Genomic DNA, 25510 nt, shown 5'->3' with positions numbered 1-25510 from the left:
AGGCCCTGCAAATGAGTCTAGGATGAATGTTCAATCAATGTCCAATAATGAGTTACTAATTATTATTCAACAACCAACCACACTCTTTCTAGGCCTGCCATAGAAACAAGGTGCTGACAGACACACTCTGTAGCTGTCTGGTCTATGCCCCGTTTTTGGAAGGGCATACTCTACCCCAGGTCTGTGAGGATTCTGTTTTGGTCTAAAATCACTTGATCGGCCTGTTCTGCTGTTTGTCCATGTTAATGCTGAGAAGCTTTCTTTTTCTGTGTCGTCAAACCCTCTTGCTAAAGATCATTTCAAACATTTAAGGAGCTCCTACTACATGCCAGGCACTGGCCTGACCACTGGGAGATACAAAGATGGACAAGGTAAACCAGATGTCGTCATCGTCCTCCAGAGTTCACATCTAATGTGTGTGTGTGTGTGTTGGGGTATGGGGGTTAGGGTGGTTGAGAGACTGGACACTCCAGGGAATTATAATACATTGTGAAGAGGGCTAGCAAGAAGTCATTGCCGAATCCAATGTCATGAAATTCCCCCCTATGTTTTCTTCTAAGAGTTTTATAGTTGTAGCTCTCACATTTGGGTCTTCGTTCCATTTTGAGTTAATTTTTGTATATGGTATAAGGTAAGGGCCCAACTGCATACTTTTGCACATGGATATCTAGTTTTCCCAGCACCATTTGTTGAAGAAACTATCCTCTATTTTTCACCATTTTGTGTGTATGTGTGTGAGGAAGATTTGCTCTGAGCTAACATCCATTGCCAATTCTCTTTTTTCACTTGAGGAAGATTAGCCCTGACCTAACATCGATGCCAGTCTTTTTTTTTTGTATGTGGGATGTCTCCACAGCATGGCTGACGAGCAGAGTAGGTCTGCACCTAGGCTCTGAACCTGCAAACCTGGCCCACCGAAGAGGAGTGCACAGAACTTTAACCATTCAGCCTTGGGGCCGGCCCCCATTTTTCACCATTGTTAAGTATACAGTAGAAAGTGATAGTAAGTACATTCACACTGTAGGACAGTCATCACCACTATCCATCTCCAGAACGTTTTCATCATCCTACTGAAATTCTGCGCCCATTAAACAATAACTCCTATTCCCCTCTTCCCCCAGCCCCTGGAAACCACTGTTCTACTTTCTATGTCTATGAATTTGTCACAGTCCATGCTCTTAAGGACCATATTCCACACAGGAAGTTGTGGGAGCACAGAGAAGGGCCCATGTTGGTGGGGGTGCTGGTTGGGAGAGTGATGCATGTCAGAGGAGGCTTTTGGAGGAGGAGGTGCCCAAGCTGGGAAGATATCAGCCAAGCAGGGGAGTGCGGGTGGAACAGCATATCAGCAGATGTGATGAGCAGAGGCAAAGCCTTGTGAGCAGCACACGGTGTTCTGGGCACCACGAGTGGTCACACTGGGTCCCTCTTTGGTGAGACTGGCTGCTTACTGAAGCAGAGGGATCACTGAATGATTTCCCAGCTGTCTCTCTGGAATTCCCTCCTCCTTTTACCATCCCTATTCAGAGCTGACCTTTCTTTCCCTCTGTCTCACTCCTCCTCTTTGTTTTTTTCAGTTATAAACTTCTTATTGAAATATAACATATATACAGCACAATCCATGAATGTGTTTGATGAATTTCACAAAGTGAGCACACCCAGGTATCCTGTACTCAGATGGAGTAACAGAACCCCAACATCCCGAGACCCCTCCCAGTGACTACCCACATCCTTCCCTCAAAGGTAACCACTACCCTGACTTCTAACAAAATAGATTACCTTTGCCCTTTTTGTACTTTATATAGGTGGAATCATACGGAATATACTCTTTTGTGTCTGGCTTCTTTGGCTCAACATTTTTCCTATTTTGTTCCTGTCAATTCTCATCCTTGCCTGAATGTCAGAAAATGGTCATTGTGCTAGTCCTTGTCCCAACCCAGAGGATGGAGAGGAACTGGCTACACAAATATGAGATGGCGTCACAATTCACAATAAACCACAGGACAAGAAGTTTCTCTGGCTTGGCCCCGCGGGGCTGCGGCTGAAAGAAATGGATGGTTCCCATAGAGGGCTGTAATGGAGGAGGGACAGTACCTACCCTGTGCTATTCTCCTAATATTTCAAGGAGAGTGAAGCTTAGAATTGTTAAACATTCCCAGAAGGGCCATAAATCTCATTTTAGTTAGTTTCAATTGCAGAATGAAATGGTCTGTTTTCTTGGCAACTTTTATTTTCCCCTCTCAGGCCCTCGCCCTCTGGTTCTCTGGCTCACAGACGCATGGCTTCCTTCCTTCCTTCCTCTCCCAGACTCTTTCTCCTTTTGGCAGTCACGTTTCTGCACAGTTCAGCCTTCCTCTGGACCCAGGAGCTTTCAGCCAGTTTTGGACTCAGGAGACAGAAGAGTTACAAGGATCCTGAAGATTAGCTGATTGACCTTACCCCTCAATTTTTGGTTGTTTAAAAAATTGAGATATGATTTACAGACAGTAGAGTGTATAGATCTTAGCACATAGCCCAAATGATTAATTCAGCTCAGTTAGCAAATTAATTTTTACATACGTAGACTGTCATGTAACCATCATTTAATCAAGAGATAGAACATTTCTAGCACCCGGAAGGTTTGCGCATACTTGTTCCCAGTTGACCTCTCCTTCTCCCCCCACCCCCGACCTTGGTAACCCCTATTTTTCTTCTATCACCATAGATCATGCCTGCCAGTTCCCAAACTTCAGATACATGGAAAAACACAGTATGTACTTTTTGTGTTTGGCTACTTTTCCTAAACAACATGGTTTTGAGATTCACCCATGTTGTTGTGTGTCTCTGTAGTTTTTTCTTTTTTTATTGGAGAATATGCTATCATTTATTTATCTGATCTTCTTTTCAAGGATATTTGGATTGTTTCTAGTTTTGGCTACCGATTTAGTTTGCTAGGGCTGCCATACCAAAGTACCACAGAAGAGCTGGCTTAAACAATGGAAATTTACCTTCTCACTGTTCTGCAGGCTGGAAGTCCAAGATCAAGGCATCAGCAGGGTTGGTTTCTTCTGAGACCTCTCTTCTTGGCTTGTAGATGGCTGTCTTCTCTCTGAGTCTTCACATAGTCTTTCCTTCTGCGTGTGTGTCCTAATGTCCTCTTTTTATAAGGACCCCAGTCATGTTGGATTAAGGCTCATCCTAATGACCTCATTAATTAATTACTTCTTTAAAGGACTTATCTCCAAATACAGTTACATTCCGAGGTACCGGAGATTAGGACTTTGACATACGGACTTTGGGGCACACGATTCAGCCCACAAGAGCGACTATGAATAAAGCTGCTAGGAACATTTTTGTGTATATTTTGTATACGTACTGTTGTCCAAAGTGGTTGAACGAATTTACACTCCCATCAGCAACATATGAGAATACCGTTGCTCCACATCCTCACCAGCCGCTCCATTTTACAGATGAGAAACCGAGCCCCACAGGGAAGAGCCGCAAGGCCCACTTTCCCACATGCAGATCACGAGCTTGACGGTGCAGCACAAAGCACACAGAGGAAGCCCTGTCCCCAACCTGCTTCAGGAGTTTCTGAAACTCTCCAACACATTACCTCATTCAGTCATTCAGTCATTCATCAAAAAGAACACTGAGCACCACTCGAGGCTCAGGTCCTGAACAAGAAAGACATGAGACTTAAATTCCGGTTGCAGCGACAGACAATGAACACACACAATTAAGTGACTGCAGATGTGCTAAGTGCCGGGCAAGGAATATACAGAACCTGAGCTAGAGAATAAGGGCCTTGGGAGTGGGAGGGTAAAATCTCCTTCCAATGGGTTGCTCTGAATGGCCTCTCTCAGGGGGACATATAAGAGAGTCCTGAAAGATTAGATGGTGCCAGTCGGACCACGGGCCAGGGAGAGTGTTGGGGCAGAGAGAATAGGAAGAGCGCGAGCCTTAAAGTGGGAGCCGCTCTGGGAGTGGGAAGACAGGAAATGATGGTCTGTGTAACTGGAGCCAAGTGGACAAGGCAGAGGAGAGGCAGGAGATGAGGCCCAGAGGGTCAGGCCCAGACATGCAGGCCGCACGGGTCATGGAGAGGAGTGTGGATTTCATTCCAAGGATGACGGGAAGTCATTGGAGGGATTCAGGGGAGTGGCAAGCAAAATCCAACTGACATGAACAAATGCACGGTAGAGGGTGTGAGGAGGGAGAAGAAGGCAAACACTTCAGGAGAGACATGTCAGTGACTTAGACTCAGCAGGTGGCAGAAGAGATATATTTTGGAGGAAGAACTGACAGGACATGGTGATGGGTTGGATGGGCCTGTTGAGAAGCGAGGGTGAGTCAAGGATGACTTCTAGGTCTTGAGCTTTGAGTCTCTGGATAGTGAGCAAGGATCTTTTAGCTGTTAACCTACCAATTCCAGACTGTGCACTTCCTTGTCCATCTCACTATGGCGTATCTTGAGCCTCAGGATGTAGCAGGTGTTCAATAAACATTCTTGAATGAATAACTGATTGCATGCATGAATGTTTTAGCACATGGACTGGGTCCAATAAAGGTTTTCTTTTCTTTTGAATTTTTTTATTGAAATAAAATTCGTATAACATAAAATTAACCATTTAAAAATTTACAATTTGGCGGCACTTAGTGCATTCACAATGTTATGTGACCATCACCTCTGTCTGGTTCCAAAACATTTTCATCATCTCCCAAAGGAGATCTTGTACCCATTGAGCGGTCACTCCCCCTTCCTCCTCACCCAGCCCCAGGCAACTGCTAATCTACTTTCTATCTCTATGGATTTACCTATTCTAACTATTTTAGACGAATGAACATGTAACTCTTTGTGTCTAATTCCTTTCACTTAACGTGTTTCTGAGGTTCATCCATCTTACAGCATGTGTCAGTATGTCATTCCTTTTTAGGGCTGAATAATATTCCATTGCAAGGATATAACATGTTATTTATCCATTCATCTCTCAATGGAGAGTAGGTTGTTTCCACTTTTTGGCACTGAGAATAACGCTACTATGAACACTGGTGTACAAGCATTTGTTTCAATACCTGTTTTCCATTCTTTTGGGTATATTCCTAGGAGTGGAATTGCTGGGTCATACGTTAACCTGTGTTTAACTTTTTGAGGAACCACCAAACTGTTTTCCAACAGCTCCCTAAAGTTTTTCTGAATAAAAAAAGAATAGGTAGGTGGGATGAGGGCTCTTCCTATCCTCCACAAGTAGCACTTCCGCTATTTGCAGGCTGCGTGATATGGGTCAAATCACTTAAATTCTCTGGGCTGCTTCCTCAATCCCAAAGTGGGGAAAATAAAATTTAGCACTGTGAGCTGAATGAGGTCTTGTTTCTAACGCTCCGGCAGGCACAGAGTAAGTCCCCCAAATTAATTACCTTCCTTTACGTCCTGACCTTGCCATTTGTGCTCCACTTGTGTTCCTGCACGCTCTTGGGGCCAAGTCCACACCCACGGGCCCCACAGCTCAGCCTTGCTAAAAACTACAACTCCCAGCGAGCACTTCTTCCCGGCCGCCTCTCCCAGCCTGGTGCGCATGCTTTGGCAGACGTGGCACCGCGAACTCGGAGGCGGGGAGCAATTGGGAAGTGGCGGTGGTGGTTGGACCCGGCAGAGCTGCGGACGCGGGAGCCGGAGTGGAGACGGGAGCCGGCCGTGGGCAGCGGCGGCGGGGATGGCGCGGGCCGGGCCGGCGTGGCTGCTGCTGCTGGCGGTCTGGGTGAGGCTGTGGGGCGGGCGTCCGGGCTGGGGCGGGCACGTGCGCCCCGCGTGCGGGTCAGCGCTCCCTGCTCCTGGCCCTCCCCGGACGTGCGGGGAGATGCCTCCGGGCACCGGGGTGGGGGTGTGCGTACCCGGCGGGCGGGGAGGCAGCGGGGGTGGCCCCAGTGATCTCTCCGCGGAGCGCTCCGGGGCGCAGGGGCCAGAGGGAGCCCGGGGGGTGCTGGGCGATCCCGCGCAGGGTGCTTGCGCCGCGGGCACAACTTTGTGGGGGTGCAAGACAGGGGGTCCCGCCGGCTAGGGCAGGACACCCGCGGATTGGGGGGTGCACCCCGCCCCAGACTCCGGGCCCTGCACCTGTGTGAGTGCCGGGTGGGAAGGCGGTGCTTTCCACCTGCACTGCCGGAAACATTATTTTAGGGCCACCTTGTTCTTGGTTTTGACCCTGGGCGGCTGGGAAACATTCGGTCACCACCTGGGCCCTCGCCGCGCAAGGCTGGGGGGGCTGGGTGGGGTCGTCGCGAGGAGTTCTGCCCCTACAGCCAACGGAGGCTGGCTGGAACCTCAGCCACTTTCTGGCTGTGTGACGCGGCGTATCCTTTAATGTATCTGACTTGGTCTCCTCATCCGTGAAGTGGGGACGGTAAAGACGCCCCCCTCACAAGGTTGTCGGGAGGGTCGGATGAGAAATCGGAGGAGGAAGCTCTGTAAACTGCAGAATCATACAAGAGTGGAGGAGGGGTGGGCTCTCCAGAGGAGTTTGCTGCGCTTGGGGAGGAGGCGGGGGCTCGGGGCATCCCTGGAAGAGGTCGGAATGGGTGTGTCCACCGCGCCCGGGACCCTCGGGTTTGGCCTTGGTGTTGCTGTGGGTGTGTGATGGGATTTCGTGGCCGCCTTCCACATCTCTCCCGTAACTTCTGGTCTCCTTTATTTTAGAACCATCTTGGCTCCTTTTTCCCCCAACGAAGTTCCAGGGAACTTCCTGCTGCTGGCACCCTCTCCAATCCAGATTTTTCATTTTTTTTTTCTTTCGGGTGTGGCAAGGATGCTGGGCAAACGGGAAGAGAAAAAGTCGAGTGTGGATTGAGTTGCTTTAAACACTTCCTTCTCCCGATACCCTGCCCTTTTGGGATCACCAGTGAGGAGTGGCCCTGTATTTTCTGGCTGTATGGGAGTGGGTGGGAAAGGGCGCTCCCTGTCCGCCTAGATCTGACCGTTTTCCCTCCCAGAGAAGATTAGGCGGGAGTCGGGTAATGTCGCGTCACTCCCCTCTAGGTGTGTTTGATGATCTGTTTGCTTTCTATTCCTCGAGCCAGTTGGCCTGGGTGAGTCTCTAGGCCAGGCAGGACTGCAGGACTGCAGCGGGGCCATCTCCACTGAGAACCCCCATCAGGTCTTTGCACTTGGGCTGTTTTAGGAGGTCCTGTTCTCCTCTCTTCTTCCCTTTCCCCCCTCCCTCCTGTGAAAATAAAGGGCTTGGGAACTTGACTGGAAAGAAATTTAATTCAGCAAACATTTATTTATCAACCACATTGTTTGGCACTGGGTTGGATTTTGGGTGGAGAGCAAAACACACATTGTCCTCCAGTGTGGCCCTGGGTTGGGAAGGGAAGTCCAAGCTGCAAGTGCTGATACCTGAAGTGCTGGGAGCCTCCACTGAAGGGGAGCCGTACATTAAGTTAGAGGGCGCCAGCCATGGCTCTCCTGAGGCGCTGGGTTGAGCAGTCTGGAGGGAGTGTGTGAGTAAGCCGGGCAACAGAGGTCTGCTGGTGCCCTCCCCAGGGAGGTGCAGATGAGTGGGTAGGTTTGCTGAGAGCACTGGAATCTGACAGTTCCTCCTTTCTCCAAGCCCTGGATTGGCTTAGCAGGAGGGAGGCAGGGGTGCAGAGTTGGTGGTGAGTGGCTGGTGGTCACCAGGGTGGCCTCTGTAAATTTACACTCTCTGTCCCTGTGATAAGGGCTCTCCAGGTCCTGAGAGTGGGTTGGGTTTCTTTGTTCACTAATAATTACTGAGGGCTGATTGTGCAGAGCACTGGGCTGTGACCCGCAGATGTAATGAAGTATAAAGGCCTCTGCAGAGACTCGTGGACAGTGAGGTACACCCACCACGTCTTTTACAGTAGTAAAAATATGGAAATAGCTTAAATGTTCAACAATAGTGGCATGGTTAAATGACTTCTGGCCCCGTCCACACCAAGGAAAGTGATGTTGGTAGAGAATGTTTATATTTACTAGAATGCTATGTTTATTATCAAAATATTTTATGATGTTTATGAAGGATATCTAAGGACATGGAAAAGTGCTGGGGTGTGATAATTAGGGGAGAAGCAGGATGCAAAACTGAATCCCAGGGTGGCTGAAGATAGCTACTGAAGTGTTTGCGGGATCAGCAGTGCATCATAATGTTAACCACGATTGTTCTGGAAGGTGGAGTTGTGGGCAACTTTTGCTTACTTCTTTGCATGTGGTTTTTGTGTTTTCCAAGTTCTCCCTGTGAGTATCTATTCATTTTTGATCAGAAAAGTTAATACTGGAAGCTTTTTAAAAAGGTTCCTTTGGGGGCTCTCACCCTTTCACAGGAATCCTAGGGTGGAAAGTGTCACAGTCAACACTTGGGACAAGCTGGTCCGGCCCTTTCAGACTGGGGGTCTCTGCGCTCAGGGCCTGTGGCTGGGGAGGCCATGCTGTCTTGTCCCCAGCCCTGTGCCGCCTGTCCCTTCCTGCTGTCCAGCTCAGCTCCTCCCTGCAGCTGACCCTTCCCCAGGGCCGTTCATGCTGATGGGTGTATAGTCTACATCCTGTCCTTGCAACGGAGAACTGTCAGCTGGAGAGGCCCGACGTCACCCAGCCGAAGTGGGTGCAGCGTCAGGCCAAGGACTGGGACGAAGTTTTCAGTGGTCCGTAGGCAAATTGGAAAAATAACAGTGGTGAATGGTTTTTTTCATGAATCCAAATATTTTCAGTTTAAAAACTTGTCCATTTTTTTTGACATGGCTGTCTGTATTGGGGAGAGGGTGGTTTACAGTGTCCGTTTGAAAAATGAAAATAGTATATTGTGATTTTTTTTAAAAAAGCATTTTCTTGATAAAATTTATTTTTAAATATATAATACACATTATTATATTTAAAAATGTATATATTTAACAAAATATATCCTGCCAATCTGTGAGATTCCAAAGTCTAGGAACTACGGATCTAACTCAGCCCTCTATTTTATAAGAGAAAAGTGAGACTTCGAGAGGAAAGGGGCTCGCTCAAGGCCACCCGGGTTGTAGAGGCGGAGCCGGAATTAGAGCAGCCTCCTGAATTATGAGTCAGGGTTCTTCCCCCTCCATCTCTGTCATCCCAGCCCCTCACCTCCCGCCTGCTGCCCTCCACCCAGGCCGCTGCTGGGGGCCTGCCTCACAGGGCCTTGAAGCTGAGAACCTGCTGGGGCGGTGAGCGGAGGTGCAGGAAGCAGGAGATGTTTGCCCCGGTCTCTCCTGCAGAGCTTTTTAATGTACACGTTTTTAGGTTCTATACCATTATATGTTTAATAGGCTTTTGTGGGCTGGCCTGGGGACCTAATTGCCACTTAGAATGCTGTTTGGAACCTGGAGTGCACTTTTCCCACAAAAATAAATACATTACAGAGGAAGTTTTGAAACAGCACTGGCACGTAAGTTGGAAGGATGGCCGAGTGCTGCTTGAGTAGCTGACAGTGATGCTGTGGATTCGGGCAAAGGGAGGGCCTGGGGCCCTGAGTGATAAGGTAAGGGCCCAGCTCCCGCCTCACAAGGAGGGCAGACTCTGAGCTCTGTGAGTGGTGGGGACCCTCCCTGTCCTGGGTGTGGTGTCCCCATCTCTGAGCCTGGGGCCTGCATGTGCTTGTCCCCAGGCTATGTTTGGTTGAAGGGATTAGTGTTGCAGGCAGAGAAAGGAAACCTTCCAAGACTGAGACAGAGAAATGAGGAGTGATGGGCCAGGCTGGGTGGAAGGGAGGATTTGAATCCGGGGATGGTGAAGAAGACTGGAAAAGTAAAGAACCGTAAATGCCTGGTAAAGCTTTTGAGGCTCAATTCTGTAGATAGTGGAGAGACACGATGAAAGCTGCCCTTTTATTAACAAGATCAGTCAGGCCACAGTGTAGGGTTGGGTTAGAGTGGGAGAGACTGGATTAATTTTCCCAGAACAACACTTTCTTCCTTTTATTTTCTTCTCTGTTATCTACAAGATAAAGTCAAGTGTGATGGAGTGGAAAGAACATGGGCTTTTAGCCAGCTGGACGCTCAGGAGCTGTGTGACCTTGGCCCTGCCTCAGTTTTCTTGTTTGTCAGTGGTGTTAATAATATCCATCTTGCAGAAGTGAAGGAATCAGAAATGATACAGGAAGCACCCAGCACAGTGTTGGCACGTGGGAGTGCCCAGTACACAGAGAGGAGGTGCTGGGGAGGCCAGTTAGCAGGGGGCAGTGAAGGGCAGAGCGAGTATGAGTGGAGGCTGCAAGACATAGATGGGGGGAGGGCACCCCTCTGCCGCTGGGATTGTCCCCATCACAGTTCCTTGCAGCTGGGCTCTTGGATTACTCCTTGGCCCTCCCTGCTGGGCCCCTGTGGAGCTTGGGGTGCGGGTGCAGAGGGGCTGAGAATTTTAGTGTTCTGTCTTTCTCTCCTCTTTCTTCTGAAAATGGATCCTCTCTTGAGAACGGAGATACCAACCACACTGCCTCCCAGGAGGGTTCGCGTCAGTTTTGTGGTTTTGTTCTGTGGGCCTCTTGTGTCTTGCTTGGTGGCTGTGGTAGGTTTTGGAGGCTGTCTCAGTGACAGTGGACCGGAGAGTACTACATGACATGCTGCATGGCGTGTAAGGAAAGCCTGAGCTCTCTTACAGTACCTGGACCTCCACGGTTTCTTTGCCCCACTCCCCTTCTCCCTCCTTCCTTGTTTCTGCATCTGGCATCTTCAGTCCCAGTGGGAGAGGTGATACTGCTCACCCGTTGCTGGGCTTGTCTGTCCTCCTGCCTGGCCCATCTGCGGCACTGACTGGAGCCTCTGACTTCCCATTTGACCTGTTGGTGAGAATTATAAAACACTTGGTGCATTGGTAGAGGGCTTTAGAGTTTGCAAAGCCTTTTCCTGTTTTTCACGTCTGTGTAGTTTTGGGTCCCATGTTAACTGGGTGAGGTAGGCTGGTTAATATTGCTACCCCTAGAGACGGGTGGGTGGCTGGACAGAGAGGTAGGAAGAGATGCCATTAGACAAGAGTAGAGGCGTGGCCTGGAAGGCAAGGGGATAGACAGACAGTTGGGACACATGTAATAGTTCTCAGGGGCTCGTCTGAATGTTTAAGCAGCCGCCACGTCAGGTACTGTTTTCTGAAATAGCTGCACCAGCCATTTTCCTGGGGTGTCCACGAAACTTGCTCCTTAGCTCCCTGATGGCCTGAGGAGCGGAGGAGGGGCCACTAGTTGGGCACTCACTGACCGTCCTTCTCCGCTTTCTCATCACCCTCCCTATGTAGCTCTAGTTTGCTGTCCCTCTGACCACCCTATGTCCAATAGGATCTCTTCCCACACACCAGTCATGACCATTTCTGAGTAATTAGCTTTGCAATCATGCTGTGGGGGGTTATATACTCAGATGGCATGTGGGGTTAGGATAGCCTTTTTGCGTCTTTGATTCCCCAGGGTCGCCTGAGTCCCCCAGTTTGCCGTGCGGTCTGTTCCCTGGTGGCCTGATGGTGAGCCTGTGCCTGGCTTCAGTGTCTATCTCATTACCCTGGCTGGGCATGGTGGAGTATCCATCCTCCACAAAGAACCCTGCCATTCCTCCAACCCCTTGGCACGAGCAGATGTCTTTAACTTGTGAGCAGATCCTTTAATCCTTGCCTTGGAAGGTATTAATGGAGATCCAGGCTGAGAGCCCTAAGCTGGGGCTTAAACATAAAGATGATCTAGCATCCGAGCCGAGATGTGGGCCTGGCTAGAAAGCTCCGTGGTTTGGCCAAATAGGGCAGGCTCCCGAGGAGCAAGCAGGCTTGCTGTCGCCAAGAGGTCTGACCTTGCTAGGTCCTGGGCAGAGCATTGTACATGCCCCTATGTCAAAGGAACATGGACCAGCATCTGTATGCTACACATGTCACAGATGCTCAGTCAGTCCACAGATCTTTCTTTTTTTTTTTTTGACAGATATTCCTTGAGAGTCTTTTATGAGCCAGACATACCATGCTAAGACATTGGGGACATAATGATGAATAAGATAGACACCATTCCTTCCTCCCGTTGCCCAGTGGGAGAGCCACTAATTTATTATTTAATTCAAGTAGTAAGTGCTAGAAAGAGGATGTATGAGGTGGTAAGAGAATGTGTAAGAGGGGTCCCTAATCTAATGCAGGGAGTCAGGAAAGGCTTTTCTGTGGACTTATGGACCCTTTTTAGAATGATGTTTTAAAATATATACAGAATGCATAGGATTACAAAGGAAACCAGTGATACTGAAATACAATTATAAAAATAACAAATATGTGATAAAATGATATTTACAGTTCTTTATTAATGCATCCTACAAGAAGATCTAGTGGCAGGTTTGATGTTTTCTGTAATTTTAAGTAGTGACGACCATAAACAGTGTTTCAAGACATCTCTACTAGTTGTCCTGTGATGAAAAAATGTGATTTCTGGGGGACAAGTGGTAAAAAAAAAAAAGAAAAAATGTGATTTCTGTTGGTGGCAAAGTCACAGACCAGTGCTAATGTCATTTGTTATCTACGTTCATAGGAAACGGAGGCTTAAATTTCAGTTAGAGATTAGTGAAGATAAAGATATAATTTTTCCCCCTCCAAATTGGTAGACCTCAATGTAAAGAAAAATTACCCAACAACTTGGAAATAAAAGATGGTTTAGTGACTTTTCAATGTCATGCTTGAGCACTGTCTAAGAAGCCTGCCTAAGGGCCCTCTGTGCTCTAGAGAGTGTAACTTTGTTTATTGTTCTTTAGGACCCACTCTCTGTAAAGTTAGATAAGATGCAAACGATTTCTGTTTGGTAGAGAAAAGAGGCCCATGGTTATTGCCCTGCAGGACATTAACTAGTTTGGTACCTAATTTAGCAATGCTATATCAGGATTCTTTTTTTTCATTGATCATATGCATATTAGTTTGCTATAACTTATTATTGGTTTTTTTTGTGAGGAGGATTGGCCCTGACCTAACATCTGTTGCCAATCTTCCCCTCTTTTTGCTTGAGGAAGATTGGTGCTGAGCTAACATCTGTGCCAACCTTCCTCTATTTTATGTGGGCTGCCTTCACAGCGTGGCATGATGAGCAGTGCTAGATCCGTGCCTGGGATCTGAACCTGTGAACCCTGGTCCGCCAAAGCGAAGCATGCAAACTTAACCACCACGCCACTGGACTGGCCCCTACAACTTCATTTTTTAAAATCTTTTTTTTAACCTTTTTTTCTTATATCCTCTCTGGACATAACCTTGTCATTTCAGTGGGTTCCTTATTAATGCGTTTGGTAACATTTTGAAATATGGTCAATATCAATTTGTATGAGAATTAGGTTTTTAACATTTGAGAATTATACTTGACCCCACTTTTAAGAACTGTTGAACGAGCAGGATGTGAAGGTATGGTGCTGAGAAGGGAGGTCTGGGCTGGAGATGTTAATTTAGGGGTGCTGCTCGGGAGGGGGTGAGACCCCGGGGAGAGTGTAGAGCGGGAAGACAGGTGGACCGAGTGAGCCCTGAGGAGCTTCAACATTTAAAGGTTAGGAGAGGAGGGTTTACAAAGAGTATAGAAAGGTGGCCAGAGGGGTAGAAAGGAGACCAAGAGTGTTTTGCCTGGAGGTCGAGCAAAGTGAGAACTGGAGGCTCGCAGTGTTCTGCATGTGGCAGTCGTTGTTGAACCCCCACCCAGAGCCTCTTTGGTGGTGGTGGGGCACATCTGAAAGGGCTGAGGAATACAGGTGGAAGATTCTGGCTGTGAAGGAGAGGGGAGTGACATGGGGTCCAGAGAGAGGGTTTTTAAAGGATGGGTCAGCGGCAGAGGTTTTCCACCCTGGCTCTGGATCCAAATCACCTTGAGCAGGTCTGTGTGAAAATGGATTCCTGGGCTCCCCATGTCTGTGAGATGATTTTCCTCAAGGATAAAGCCCAGGAATCTGTATTTCTAACAAGCCCATACTTAGAGCTCTGTTGTAGCTACAAACCAGTTAAATTTACAAATTAACAACCTTAATTTTATGTGGTGGATAGTATTTTGCCAACTGAGGTTGCTGCTCTGGGCTGAGTGCTGTGGCACAAGTTCTGCTCACGTCCTGAGCCATGCACACCCAGAAGTGCGGGCAGGCAGGTAGCAGAGGAAGGATGGATCAGGTGGCATCTGGAGCTCTTTTCGGTTGGCCAGTTGCTGGCCTCTCAGCTCTTGTTCTGGGTGGAGCTTGAGGGAGACCAGTGGGAGGTAGTCATTGACAGGCAAAGAGAAGAGCACGGGTCTGTGCTCAGGAGACCCCGTCTGAGTCCTGGCTCTGCCATTTTAGGCTTCCCTTGAGGTGAATCCCTTAACATCTTTGAGCCTCAGTTTTCACATCTCTAAAGTGGGGCTAGTGCCACCTCTTACACAGATTGTTCATAGCAGTTTTTCAAACATTTTTTTTTTTTCTTTTTCTCCCCAAAGCCCCCCGGTACATAGTTGTGTATTCTTTGTTGTGGGTCCTTCTAGTTGTGGCATGTGGGACGCTGCCTCAGCGTGGTTTGATGAGCAGTGCCATGTCCGCGCCCAGGATTCGAACCAACGAAACACTGGGCCGCCTGCAGCGGAGCGCGCGAACTTAACCACTCGGCCACAGGGCCAGCCCCGTTTTTCAAACATTTTTGCTGCAACTCCTGCAAGAAGTTATACATTTTGCATTGTAACCAAGTACATCCATAAATATAACAGATAGAAATGTTTCACGGCATACTCAGCCCTGCTACCTGTGGTACACACTGACGTTTTCTATTTAATGTCATTTTGAAAAATGCTGGTGGAAATCCCCTGAATTGATTTGGTGACTCAGCTCCTGGGTTGAGGCCTGAAGGGTGGCCAGCAGTGGTTTAGACTCTCAGCTTGGAACCCTGGATGAAATCACGTGTGTAAACGCACGGATGTGCTCCATGGGTCCTGAGCGCTTGAATTGTTTTCTTATCAATTAACGGAGCTTTGAGTCAGGGCTGGATTTCCGGAGGGGCAGTTCACCTGCCCTGCCTCCCTCCCTGTGCCTAACTTGCTGTCCTTCTGCCAGCTCTTCACGTCGGCAGGTCTGGCACACCAGGCTGGCAGTGGCCCAAAGCCCTCTTGGCTCTGGAAGAGGTTTTCCAAAACATTAAAAGCTTTAGGGACTTAAGTCCTGGTAAGATGCACTTGCGGTCTTGGGGTAAGGAAACCTGTTGTTACCAGCCCTTGCGTCAGTTGGCCTGCCCCTGAGTGCCCTTTGTTGACAGCCACGTTTGCTGTGGGGAAGGTAGGGGGAAGAAAGGACTGTTTAGAGCACATATAAGGTGCAGGCTTTAAAGGAAGCAAAATAAAGAAAGGCAGCTGGCTTTGTGTTTCTAGGAGCAAGGAGTAAGGTGTGTGGCTCCAGGAGTCTGTCGTCTTTGTGCTCCACCTTGGGCGCTGGGGTCTGGCAGACTTGGGTCTGAGTCACGGCTCTCTTACCTCCTTGCTGTGTGATGTTGAGCAAGTTTCTTCACTCCTCTTAGTTCCAGTTTCCTTATCTATAAAATAGGTGTATAATAAAAGTAGTGACTTAATTCGCTTGCCAGGATAATGCAGTTAGATAATCCTGTGAACTGCTTAGCTGCTCCCGCTCACACAGGAGGCGCTCTGTGCTTTGGGCTGTTCTCATTATTGGGGCTAATCCCCAGGCTCCGGATTGGGAATTAAAGAGTCCTCTCTCGGGGGTCTGTTCCTGGCCGAGTGCTTTCCCATTGCTTGCTCTTTCTTTTTTTTTAAATTTTTTACTGCAGTAACATTGGATTATAATATTATATATCTTCCAGGTTACATCGTAATATATTATAACATTATATATCTTTCAGGTTACATCATAATATATTTTGAGTTCTGTGCAGATTATATCATGTGCTCTCTCTTTCTTAATAAGCACATTTCGGTCCTCAGCTGTGGCTAGTCAGGGGACACATCCGAGGGCCAGGCCGTGTCTCTGTCTCTGTTGCGCTCTCTCTCTCTCTCTCTCTCTCACACACACACACACACACACACACACTCTCGCCATTCAGGGACTCACGTGCTCGTTTGTATCTCGAAGGCTGCTGGATCGACGTTTAAACATTGGGAAGTACCGGTGGTGAAATCTCCGAACTTGGTTTGAGGTCAGCCCTTCATTCCTGTGAAGAGTGGTGTCTAGCCATGGTGGTTGGTGACAGATGCTTAAAATTTGCCCCTTTAAGGGGCTTAAATTACCCATATTTTAAAATTAATGCTCTTTTCTGTCTCTCTCTCATCAAAGCCACTCTAGGTATGTGCTGCATGCAGAGTGCTTTGCAGATTGCATATAATAGTTCCTATAAAAGCTATGCAATGCCAGGTGAGCAGTGGAGCAGACAGCCCGAGGGACGAAGGGCAGATGAGCGCCCTGCGCTCTTACGTGGGAGGTGCCGGTGAGCGCTGGCTGGCCGGGTCGCAGAGGGTGTCAGGAGGCCTGTAGGGGCTAGGGGAGGCAGTGTTTTGTTGTATCCTGGGCATCACCTTTTTTGTACTTTTTTAGGTAAGTTTTTTTCTTGACTCTAATTTTGAAGTAATTTTGGACTTATAGAAGAGTTGCAAGAAGAGTACAAAGGGTTCCCATCTGCCCTTTACCTTGATGCCACACGTATTAACATGTTGTCACATTTGTGTTACTACATTCTCCCTCTGCATATATAAAGTTTGCAGACGTGGTGCTCCTTTGCCCCCTAAGTATTTCAGTATTTCCTGAAAGGCAAGGCCATTCTCTTACCTAACCACGGTACAAAGATCAAAATCAGGAATGTAGCACTTGGCTCAGGATCCAGTCTAGAATCACACTTTAAATTTACTTGTCATATCTCTTTAGTCTCCAGTTTCTCAGTCTTTGTCTTTTGTGACCTTGACATTTTTGAAGAATGTCCCTCAATTGGGTTTTTGATGTCTCCCTTCAGTGCAATTATATGGGGAGGCATATGATGTCGATTTGACCCATTACTGGTGGTATTAATGTTGGTCCCTTAATTAAGGGGGTTTCTGCCAGGCTTCTCAGCCATGAAGTTATATTTTCTTAGGGGAGATACTTTGAGATTGTTAATTATTTCTTGATGGTGGCCAAATGGCAGTTAATTTTTTTTTCTTTCAATATTTCAATTGGACACGCCTATTATAGTGAGTTAGGAAAATAGACAAAGGGCCAGAGTAAAATCTATCCAAGGAGAAGCCTTACTTTGTTGCATTTTTCTTCTTCCAGTCTTTTTCTGAGCCTAATTTTGTGTATAGTTGTAATCATACCATGTACATTTTGAGTTCTATTTTTTAAAACTTAACATTAAAACAAGTATGTTTCCATTGCACAATCTTTGAAAACATCATTTAAATGGCTGTGTTACTCTGTCAAGTGGTGTACTCTAAGTAACCATTCCCCCACTGTTGGGTAGTTAGGTTGTTCACAATTTTGGGCTTTTATGAGTAGGACTCTATGACTCATATCTGTGTCAGAACTTCTGCTAATTTCCTCAGGGAATTCCCAAAAGTGGAATTACCAAGTCAAAGAGCATAAATACTTTTAAGATAGTTGATAAATTGTGCCAAGTAGCTTTCCAAAAGAATTGTACTGGCTTAGGCTTTTGCCAGCACCGTATGACAGTTGGATGCCATATTTTAAGAGATTCGCTAATGGTGTTTTTCAGCTTTTTTCTGAAACTGTGACTTACCAGTCAAGATTTGTATTGGGATTAATTTCCTCTATTTTGAGGTATGAAAGGATAGGTCTTTATTTCCAAAAATAAATGATAATGTAACATAGCACATTACTCTTTCCGGGCCCTGGCACTCTGCTCCCTGCCTTGGGGTAGCGCTGAGACTCATGAGCGTGGCCGTGACTGGGGCAGATCGTTCAGGACGATGAGGGATTTGGGGGCACATGTGAGGAATTGGGGTATTTCACCTATGGAATCCTAAGAGGGACTATGTTTGCATCTTCAGAGTGTGATAGGCTGACAGAGTGGTGTGGGAAGGGGAGCAATGTGAACTTTGTAATGACTGGAGCTATCCAGGGTGAAATGGTAGGGTGGAGGCCATAGACTTCTGTGAATTAACGTGTTTAGTTCCCACAGCCTTCTGGCCCCACTCAGTTGAGCAGCCTCAGGAGATTTTGAGTCCTTGGCTCTAGAGGGCTCCTGGAAGCTGGAGACGGCATGCGAGGAATGTTGAGAGGAGTCCTGTATCAAGGAACCCAACCAGCCCAACTCAGGCCTGTTAATTGCAAGGGATGTCCTGGACTTTTTGGTCTCTTGCTGTGGTCCCCTTGCTAGTAAAGGGCTGAGGCTGTAGGGAAACTGGAGAGTTAGGAGCTAATTTCCCTTTCATTTGTGGCTGGCTGTCACCAGGTGACCAAGATAGCTGATAAGAATAGGCACAGTGAAACTTTGGAGGAACACAGTATATCAAACCTTTGATAGTCTCTTTTTCTCATTCCTTATAACAATTTATGTAAAGTATAATGCATGAATTGATGCCTTAGACCCTTTGAAATATCCCAGCTGGAGCAGATATTAATATTTCTTTCTAGTTAAAGCTTTTGTTTCAGGAGGTATTCAACATCTACTTGTATGTGTGCCAGAAAACCAAGAATGATAGTGCCTTAAAAAGATAATTTCACTTATGTAGATGCCTGGAAAGGGGTGTTCCAGGGCCAGTATATCTCTGTGGTGTCAGGGACCCAGGCACCTTCTTTCTTCTTACTTCACATCTTTAGGAAATCCTTCCTCCTCATTGTCTCAGGTGGCTGCTTGAGTTCCAGCCATCTTGTCCAAATTCCAGCTGGCAGGAAGGAGGAAGGGACTCATATGGATGTCTACTAGGGACAGTTCCTAAAAGTTGCCACATAACACTTCTGCTTAAATTCTGGGGGCCAGAATTTAGTCACATAGCCACTCTTGCTGCAATGGAGACTGAGAGCTGTAGCTTAATGTGAGTGGCCATGTGCCCAGAGAAACTCAGTGCTTTCTTCACAAAGTATAATTGCCTCACCGTACTTCTCTGGTAGTGCCCGTGAGAATAGGTTTGCCGGATGTCACAAATGGGAAGGACTTTGGAATCACTTTCAGCCCCTTCATTTTACAGAGGAAGAAGCTAAGACTTAGAGAAGGAGCAAGGACTTGTCCAAGGGCTCACAGCCGGTAAATATCAAAGCCAGCAAAAATCTGGGTTTCTTGTTCTTTCCACCAAACCTCCAGCTCTAAATTCTCAGCCAGCTCGAGTTCTCTGACCTTCAGGTCATCTGTTTTTAACGTTTTTCCTGGATCCCTTTACCACCAGCTTCTTAAAAGTCTAGACTTTTAGATTCTGACGTTTCAAAACTATTTTGAGCAAAATGTGGGTTACATACACTAAATTAAACCGTTTCTTCACAGCTCCCAATGTAAGAAGGGTGTCTTTTTTCAGGTGACAGGAAAAAAAGTCAAGTCCCACCTCTGCCCTTTTTCCTAAATATTATTAAGCTTCTGTCCTCCAGTTTTCCTCCTTTAGCGAGCCGCTTCACGGTCCGCACCGAACAGTGACTGTCGTCGCAGGGCAGACATCTTCCCAGCTGCAGAGGACGGGAGGGCGCCGGCCTGTGCCCCAGAGACCTGGAGCTTTTTAAGCTGAGGGTGTAGTGTGGCGAGGACTGTTCTCCGGCATTTTCCAGAATTGTACGACTCTTTACCTCTTTGGTCTGGTGGTGATGGTGGGTGAGGTTAAGCGAGGAGGGAGGCGCTGTGTGTTCTCCGTGTTAGAGCGAGAGCAGGTGGAGGGGCGCAGGCTGGACACAGCGTCTGATCAACAGCACCTCTGGGCTGATTGCCCTGGGCCCTGAGGACTCTGGGGACAACAGCGACCTCTGGGCTTGCGGGAAGCACAGGATTATAAACCCCTGCTGGGACCCTCCTTGCCCTGAAATTCGGGCTTTCCCTGGCTGCTTTGATGGGCCCTACCTGGGAAGGAGGTGCTCCTTTTCTGCTTGGGTTGCCCCAAGTGCAGGGAGCTTGTGGGGTTGAGAAGCAGACCCCTCTGGCCAGGAGCCGGGACACCCGAGCTCCAGTCCTAGCTCTGCTGCTTACCTACTCTGTGACCCTGGCAAGTGATTTAACCTCTCTGAGCCTCAGGTTCCTCATCTGTGGGGTGAGGCTAGTACCCGCTCAATGGGTTATTGTGAGGGGCAGACAGGCCCAAACCCTGGAAGGAGGCTCTGTGTGTGCTGCGGGACTCTTGGTCTGGGCTGCTGTGCGCATGGGGGTTATTCCAGGTTTTATGATCCTGAATGTGTGTACGTGCACGTTCCTTCCTTTCTGGACCTGCTGTTTTGCCTGATTGCCGGCAGGGCCCTGGAGAGGAAGGGGTGGTGCCTGTTTTACTGTTGTTCTTGAGCTATCTGTGATTTGTCTCACTAATAGGAATAATAAAGGTAATTATGATTATTATGTTCTTCTGTATGCCAAGCGTTCTGTGAGGTTCTCTGTGTACCTTTCTCCCCCTCATTTAGTCCTCAGCCATCCCGCAAAGCAGGTATGGGTACTGTCCTCTCCACCTACAGGTGGGTGAGTGACACTCTGAGATCATCTCGCTGTAAATGATGGCACCTAGGTTCGAGGCCCGGTCTCTCTGACTCCAGAAGCAGTGCTCTTTCCGCAGTGTCTGGGGCGTGGGAATCCCACAAAAGGAAAAGATGTGAGTGGGCTTCTAGGCTGGCCCCGATACGGGCAGACAACTGTTAGGAGAACACTGCAGGGAGTCTGGAAGATGAGGAGAGCCAGCCTGGGTTCCTCCAGCCCCTTGCCTCCAGCCAGGGTGGGGGTGGGGTGAGGGGGGAGCTGCGCCAGGCACCCTGGGTGCTGCTGGGCTCGAAGAGGGCCTGTGCTCTGATGGGGGGAGGGGTGCATGGGGTGGGGTGGGGGCTGCTACTCTGATGGAGGGTCCCGGTGTTCTGAGGTGGGGAGCTCACTGTGACGGGTTGGGGGCTGATGGGACCTGGGGGCGCTGGCTCTCCAGTGCAGTCCGGACCTGGCTTTGGGGCCTGTAGTCCCCTGCAGCAGGAAAAGGGGAAGCCGTTTTCCCCAGCAGTGTTCCATCCTGCACCGGGGAAGGTTATGGGTGTCAGCCCAGCCAGGGGGCGGCTCAGCCCTGATGCAAATGCTGTTAAAGCTCAGAGTTGGTGAGCAGAAAGAAAACAATTATTGGAGAAGGTCAGGAGGAGTTTGCATGGTGAACTAAGGGGGTTTTTTCTCTCCTTTACCTCCAAAGCGAATGACTTAGAATGTAAAGAGGCTGCCAAGCCCGGGAGCCGTTCCTTGGCTGGCTTGGGAGGTGGCTGGCTTTGGAAGCACTTCTCAGACACTGCCCTCTCCCCGTGAGAGCTTGACAAAGCAGAGAGTTTGTGCATCATTAACGTTGTTATTGTTGCTGTAGTTATTGTTGTCAAGGTTTGTGGGTTGTGACTTATGAAGTCTGCAGGAAGGCGCTTGGCAAGGTGATCCCGGGCTCACTGGAGCTGCATCTTAAGGAAAGGAAGGAGCATGCACACTGGAAGGGTTGAAATAGACTGAAGTGGAGGAGAAAGGAGAATGTTAAGTGGCTGGAGGAGAGTCCCCTGGGCTTAGGTGAGGGAGGGAAGAGCCCCCCTCCCCCTCTCAGAGATGCTAAGCTGCCATCTTAGCTCTTTGCACACCACATCCCCTGGTTCCCTCTGGATCTGGCTGTCCCGACTATTTTTCCTCTGTTGCTCCCAAATCTCCAAATCCTGCCCCTCTGGGCAAATCCTGCCTCTCCTGTGTCCACAAAGGTCCATAGTGGAGACAGCCCGTCCTTCTGACCCTGCTGGGCTGCTGCGCCCCTTCCCCTTGTCACCCCAGCTCCTGTGCTGGGTGTGCTTTCTCTTCTCAGCAGTCTGTCCTCTGACCTTCTTCCCCCGACACTACTGAATTCTCTGGGTGTCCCTGAGGACTCTGGCCCCTGGATCCATCACTGGTCCCGGCTTTTCTGTGTGTCTGCTCCCTGATCTGTGTTGACGTGGCACTTCCCGCTTCTCCTTCCTGCCCTTCCTCCTGCCTTTGCTTCTCCCCTCAACTGAGGTGTTCTCTTGTCTTCTGCTCCTGATCCCCGACCCCTCGAGGCTGCTCTCCAGCCTGGAGGCACCCGTGCTGGGATGTCTTACTGTCCACGTGTCCACACCTGGGCTTGTTATCACCTCCTCAGCATGAGACAGAAGCCTCTTCTGCTGCTGTGTCTCAGTCCTTCCGTTTTTGGCTCTTGTTGCATGCTCTGGCTCAGAATCCCTGGAGTCCTTTTAACCTCCTCTCTGTTCCTTCTCTCTTCCTTCCGTGCTTACATCTGAAGAGTCATTGAGCTCTGCTGTGTTTCCCTGAGGCCCTTGGATTGACCCATTTCTTTCCACTTGGGCAGCCACCTAGCTGGTCCCTGCACCAGGCAGCTGCCCAGTCTGAGGTCATGGCCAGATGAGACCCTTGAGCCAATCTTTCAAGACCCCGGCCCGGCTCCACTCACCTTCTCCTGTCACACTCCAACCCAGACCCTCGCTGGGCTGTACTCTGTCTGGTTTTGGTGGTCCCTTCCAGGTCTCCCTTGAGCTGCCATGGACTCAGCTTATAAGGTTCCTAGCGGGTGACCTCTGCAAAGGTCAGGAGTGTGGTAGCAAGTGTGACTTGTCATGTTTGCTTTCAAGGGGCCAGGCGCTGTGCTGGGTCCTGCCCTCCAGAGCTCTTAGTCTAGAGGTGGGGGAGGAATGGGGGAGGCTGGGGGGATGTGGGACCTCCATAAAGAATTCTAAACCAGGCTGGCCGCAGGCTGTGCCCAGTTTTAGCCCCAGTGCCATGCCATGCCTGGGGATGGTGTTCCAGCAAAGTCTGTTTGCTCAGGGTATTTCTGGCTGAGCTTAGGTTCTCTGCTGTGTGAGGTAAACGCTGGGTCAGGGGCTTTGGCGGCTGGCTGGAAAGTGGTTGCTTTACTCTGAGGGTGACCACTAGGTAGATGGTCTGAGGGATTCACTGGGTTTTATAGGACGGAAGCTGTGGGTATGCCATGAGACTCGCCTCTTGTGCCTTTTGCTGTTGCTGCGGCCTGCTCAGCAGCTGGGCACTGAGCCCACCCTCCCTCCCTTCCCCGTTCTTCTCCCCAGTTCCAGAATTGCCGTTGCCCGCCAGTTGCAGGAGGGCTGGTCCACAGGTCAGAGCACTGAGGCCCTGGATGAGGCAGTTGTTTTTCTTGACTGACCAGATTATCTGAGGATTAAAAACAGAGCAGTGTCAATGTGTTTTTCCAACAGATTCTTTTCTTTTTTGCCTTTAATCGTGTGCATTGAGCTGTGGCCTTTCTAGTCTGAGGTCCATTAGCTCCCTGGGAGCAGTGGCATAACAGGTAATAATAACGCGGAATGAACTTTCTGGTGGGCTCTCGAGGTGGGCTGCGTAAGGGCAGCGAGTCCTCAGGCGGCGTGCACAGCTCTTGCAGGACACCGAGGGAGGCACGCTTCCTCCTCCTCCTGTGTGCCTTTACCCTGGGGAGAAGGAACCTTTGAATCCCAATGGCAGGTTATATTTAGAAACACTAGAACATGGCCACATTTCGGTCTTCCACTCTGCTGAGGTGGAAGTTTGTAGTCTGTATTATGGTAGCTGATCCTGTTGGAGTGCTTTATGACTTCTGAAGCACCTTTGGTAAGTTGTCCCATTTCCTCCTCACAGCAGTCCCACCAGGGAGGTGTCCATGTCTCCATGTCATGTGCAAGGCACTGAGCCTGTGGGAGGTTGAGCGATGTTGCATAGGCATCTTAGCTATTGAATGTTAGAGCTCAGACTCAAGACTTCTGGCTGCAAAGAGGCAGTAGACTGAGAGGGCATGGGCTCAATAGAGGGACTGGGGTTCAGGACCTGGCCCTGCTACTTATTAGCTGTGTAACTTTGGTCAGATTATTTAACTGATCGATATGATCAAGCATATTAGGTAATCTATAGTTGCTTCTTTTTCTTGACCCCATTCTTCTATAACTCTCTGTCCTGGCTCCATTCTGGGCTTGTTCTGTGGGCCGTAGAACAGTTGCCCTGGACTTCTCTTCACCATCAACGTGGTAATTCTTGCTTCTCTCCTCTGCTGATCCTTTGTTTCCTAGGTTCCACGTCTTTCTCGTTTTTTGTTTACTTCTTGTTTTGGTACAGCGTGAGTTCCAGGAGCTTACTGAGAAAGGGTGCATTGGTGGTAAATTTTTCACATCTGAGACCTTAAGTCTGAGTAAATCTGTATTCACAGTTGACAGAGAGTTTGGCTGGTTATAGAATGCCAGTCGGAAATCACGTTGCTTGAGAATTGTGAAGGCAGTGCTTCATTGTCTTCTGGAGTGCTGATGAGCTGTCTTATGCCAATTCTTATTCCTCATCTTTTGTTTCTGGTGATTTTTTCTTTGAAACTTTCAGAATCTCCTCTTTGTCAGCAGGGTTCTGAAAGTTTTCAGTGATGTACTTTAGTGAGAGTCTTTTTTTAATTCATGCTGCTGGGCCTTCTCAACTGGAAACTCACCTCTTTCAATTCTGGGATATTTTCTTGAAGTATTTCTTTGATAACGTCTTTTCCTCTGTTTTCTTTTTCTGGAGTTCTTTTAATTTGGCTCTTGCACTTAATGGATCCATTTTCTTATTTTTCTTATCTTTTTCTCCTGTTTTATATTTCTTGATATTTTTGTTTTTTATTTTACAGAGTTTGTTTTTTTTAAGATTGGCACCTGAGGTGACATCTGTTGCCAATCTTCCCTTTTTTCTTCTTCTTCTCCTCCCCGAAGCGGCCCCCCCCCCCCCACATAGTTGTATATTCTAATTGCAGGTCAGTTTGGTTGTGCTATGTGGGACGCTGCCTCAGCATGGCCTGATGGGCAGTGCCATGTCTGTGGCTGGGATCCGAACGGGCGAAACCTGGGGCTGCCAAAGCGGATCATGTGAACGTAACGACCTGGCCATGGGGCTAGCCACCTGATCTTTTTGTCTTATTTTCTAGGAGTTTTTTTCAATTCCACTTTCAACTCTATTGAAATTTTTTATTTCTCTGAGAATTTTACTTTCCAAGAGTTTTTCCTGTTTCTCTGATTATTCCTTTCTCATGGCATGCTATTCTTGTTTTATGGATGTATTATTTTATTTTTCTGAGAATAATAATTATAGTTTTATGGTTTTCTTCTGTTCTTTTTCTTCTGAGTTTCATCTTTCCATTGGTTTGTTTTTGTCTCTGTCTCCTGTGTGGAGGGCCTTCCTCAGATGTCTGGTGGACCTTGGTTGTCCATCTGTGTTGGAGAGTGAGGCGCTGGGGTGTGGATCGAAGACTGAGTGTTGGGAGGGGTGGAGGGCACACGCTGACTGAGAGGGCCTCTTGGTGGCTATTTGAGTGGGAGCCCTGCCGGTTTATTGGAGGATCTCCATATCACTGCCTTTAGGTTGTTTTCTTATGCTTCTCAGTTTCCCCAGAGAAAAATTCTCTAATCTCCTGCCTCCAGGAATAAGACTGGCGGCATTCTGGAACAGGGAGGG

General features: G+C 48.4%; 1 protein-coding gene across 2 annotated transcripts in view; it reads left to right on the top strand.

The window, feature by feature from the left end:
- The first annotated feature begins 5526 nt into the window (after positions 1-5526).
- Positions 5527-25510, top strand: part of PDIA5 (protein disulfide isomerase family A member 5) — an 89312-nt gene continuing 69328 nt past the window's right edge. The window contains exon 1 of one of the 2 annotated variants that reach the window (XM_070582611.1): positions 5527-5738. In XM_070582611.1, coding sequence (XP_070438712.1) covers positions 5556-5738 — 183 coding nt within the window. In that variant the 5' untranslated portion in view covers positions 5527-5555. Of the gene's footprint in view, positions 5739-16170; positions 16306-25510 lie in introns of those variants that run through there. The other variant, XM_070582612.1, reaches the window with a different exon arrangement.

Source organism: Equus przewalskii, chromosome 18 (genome assembly GCF_037783145.1).
Source record: "Equus przewalskii isolate Varuska chromosome 18, EquPr2, whole genome shotgun sequence".
Lineage (NCBI taxonomy): Eukaryota > Metazoa > Chordata > Mammalia > Perissodactyla > Equidae > Equus > Equus przewalskii.
This window is presented reverse-complemented; position numbering and strand designations above follow the sequence as displayed.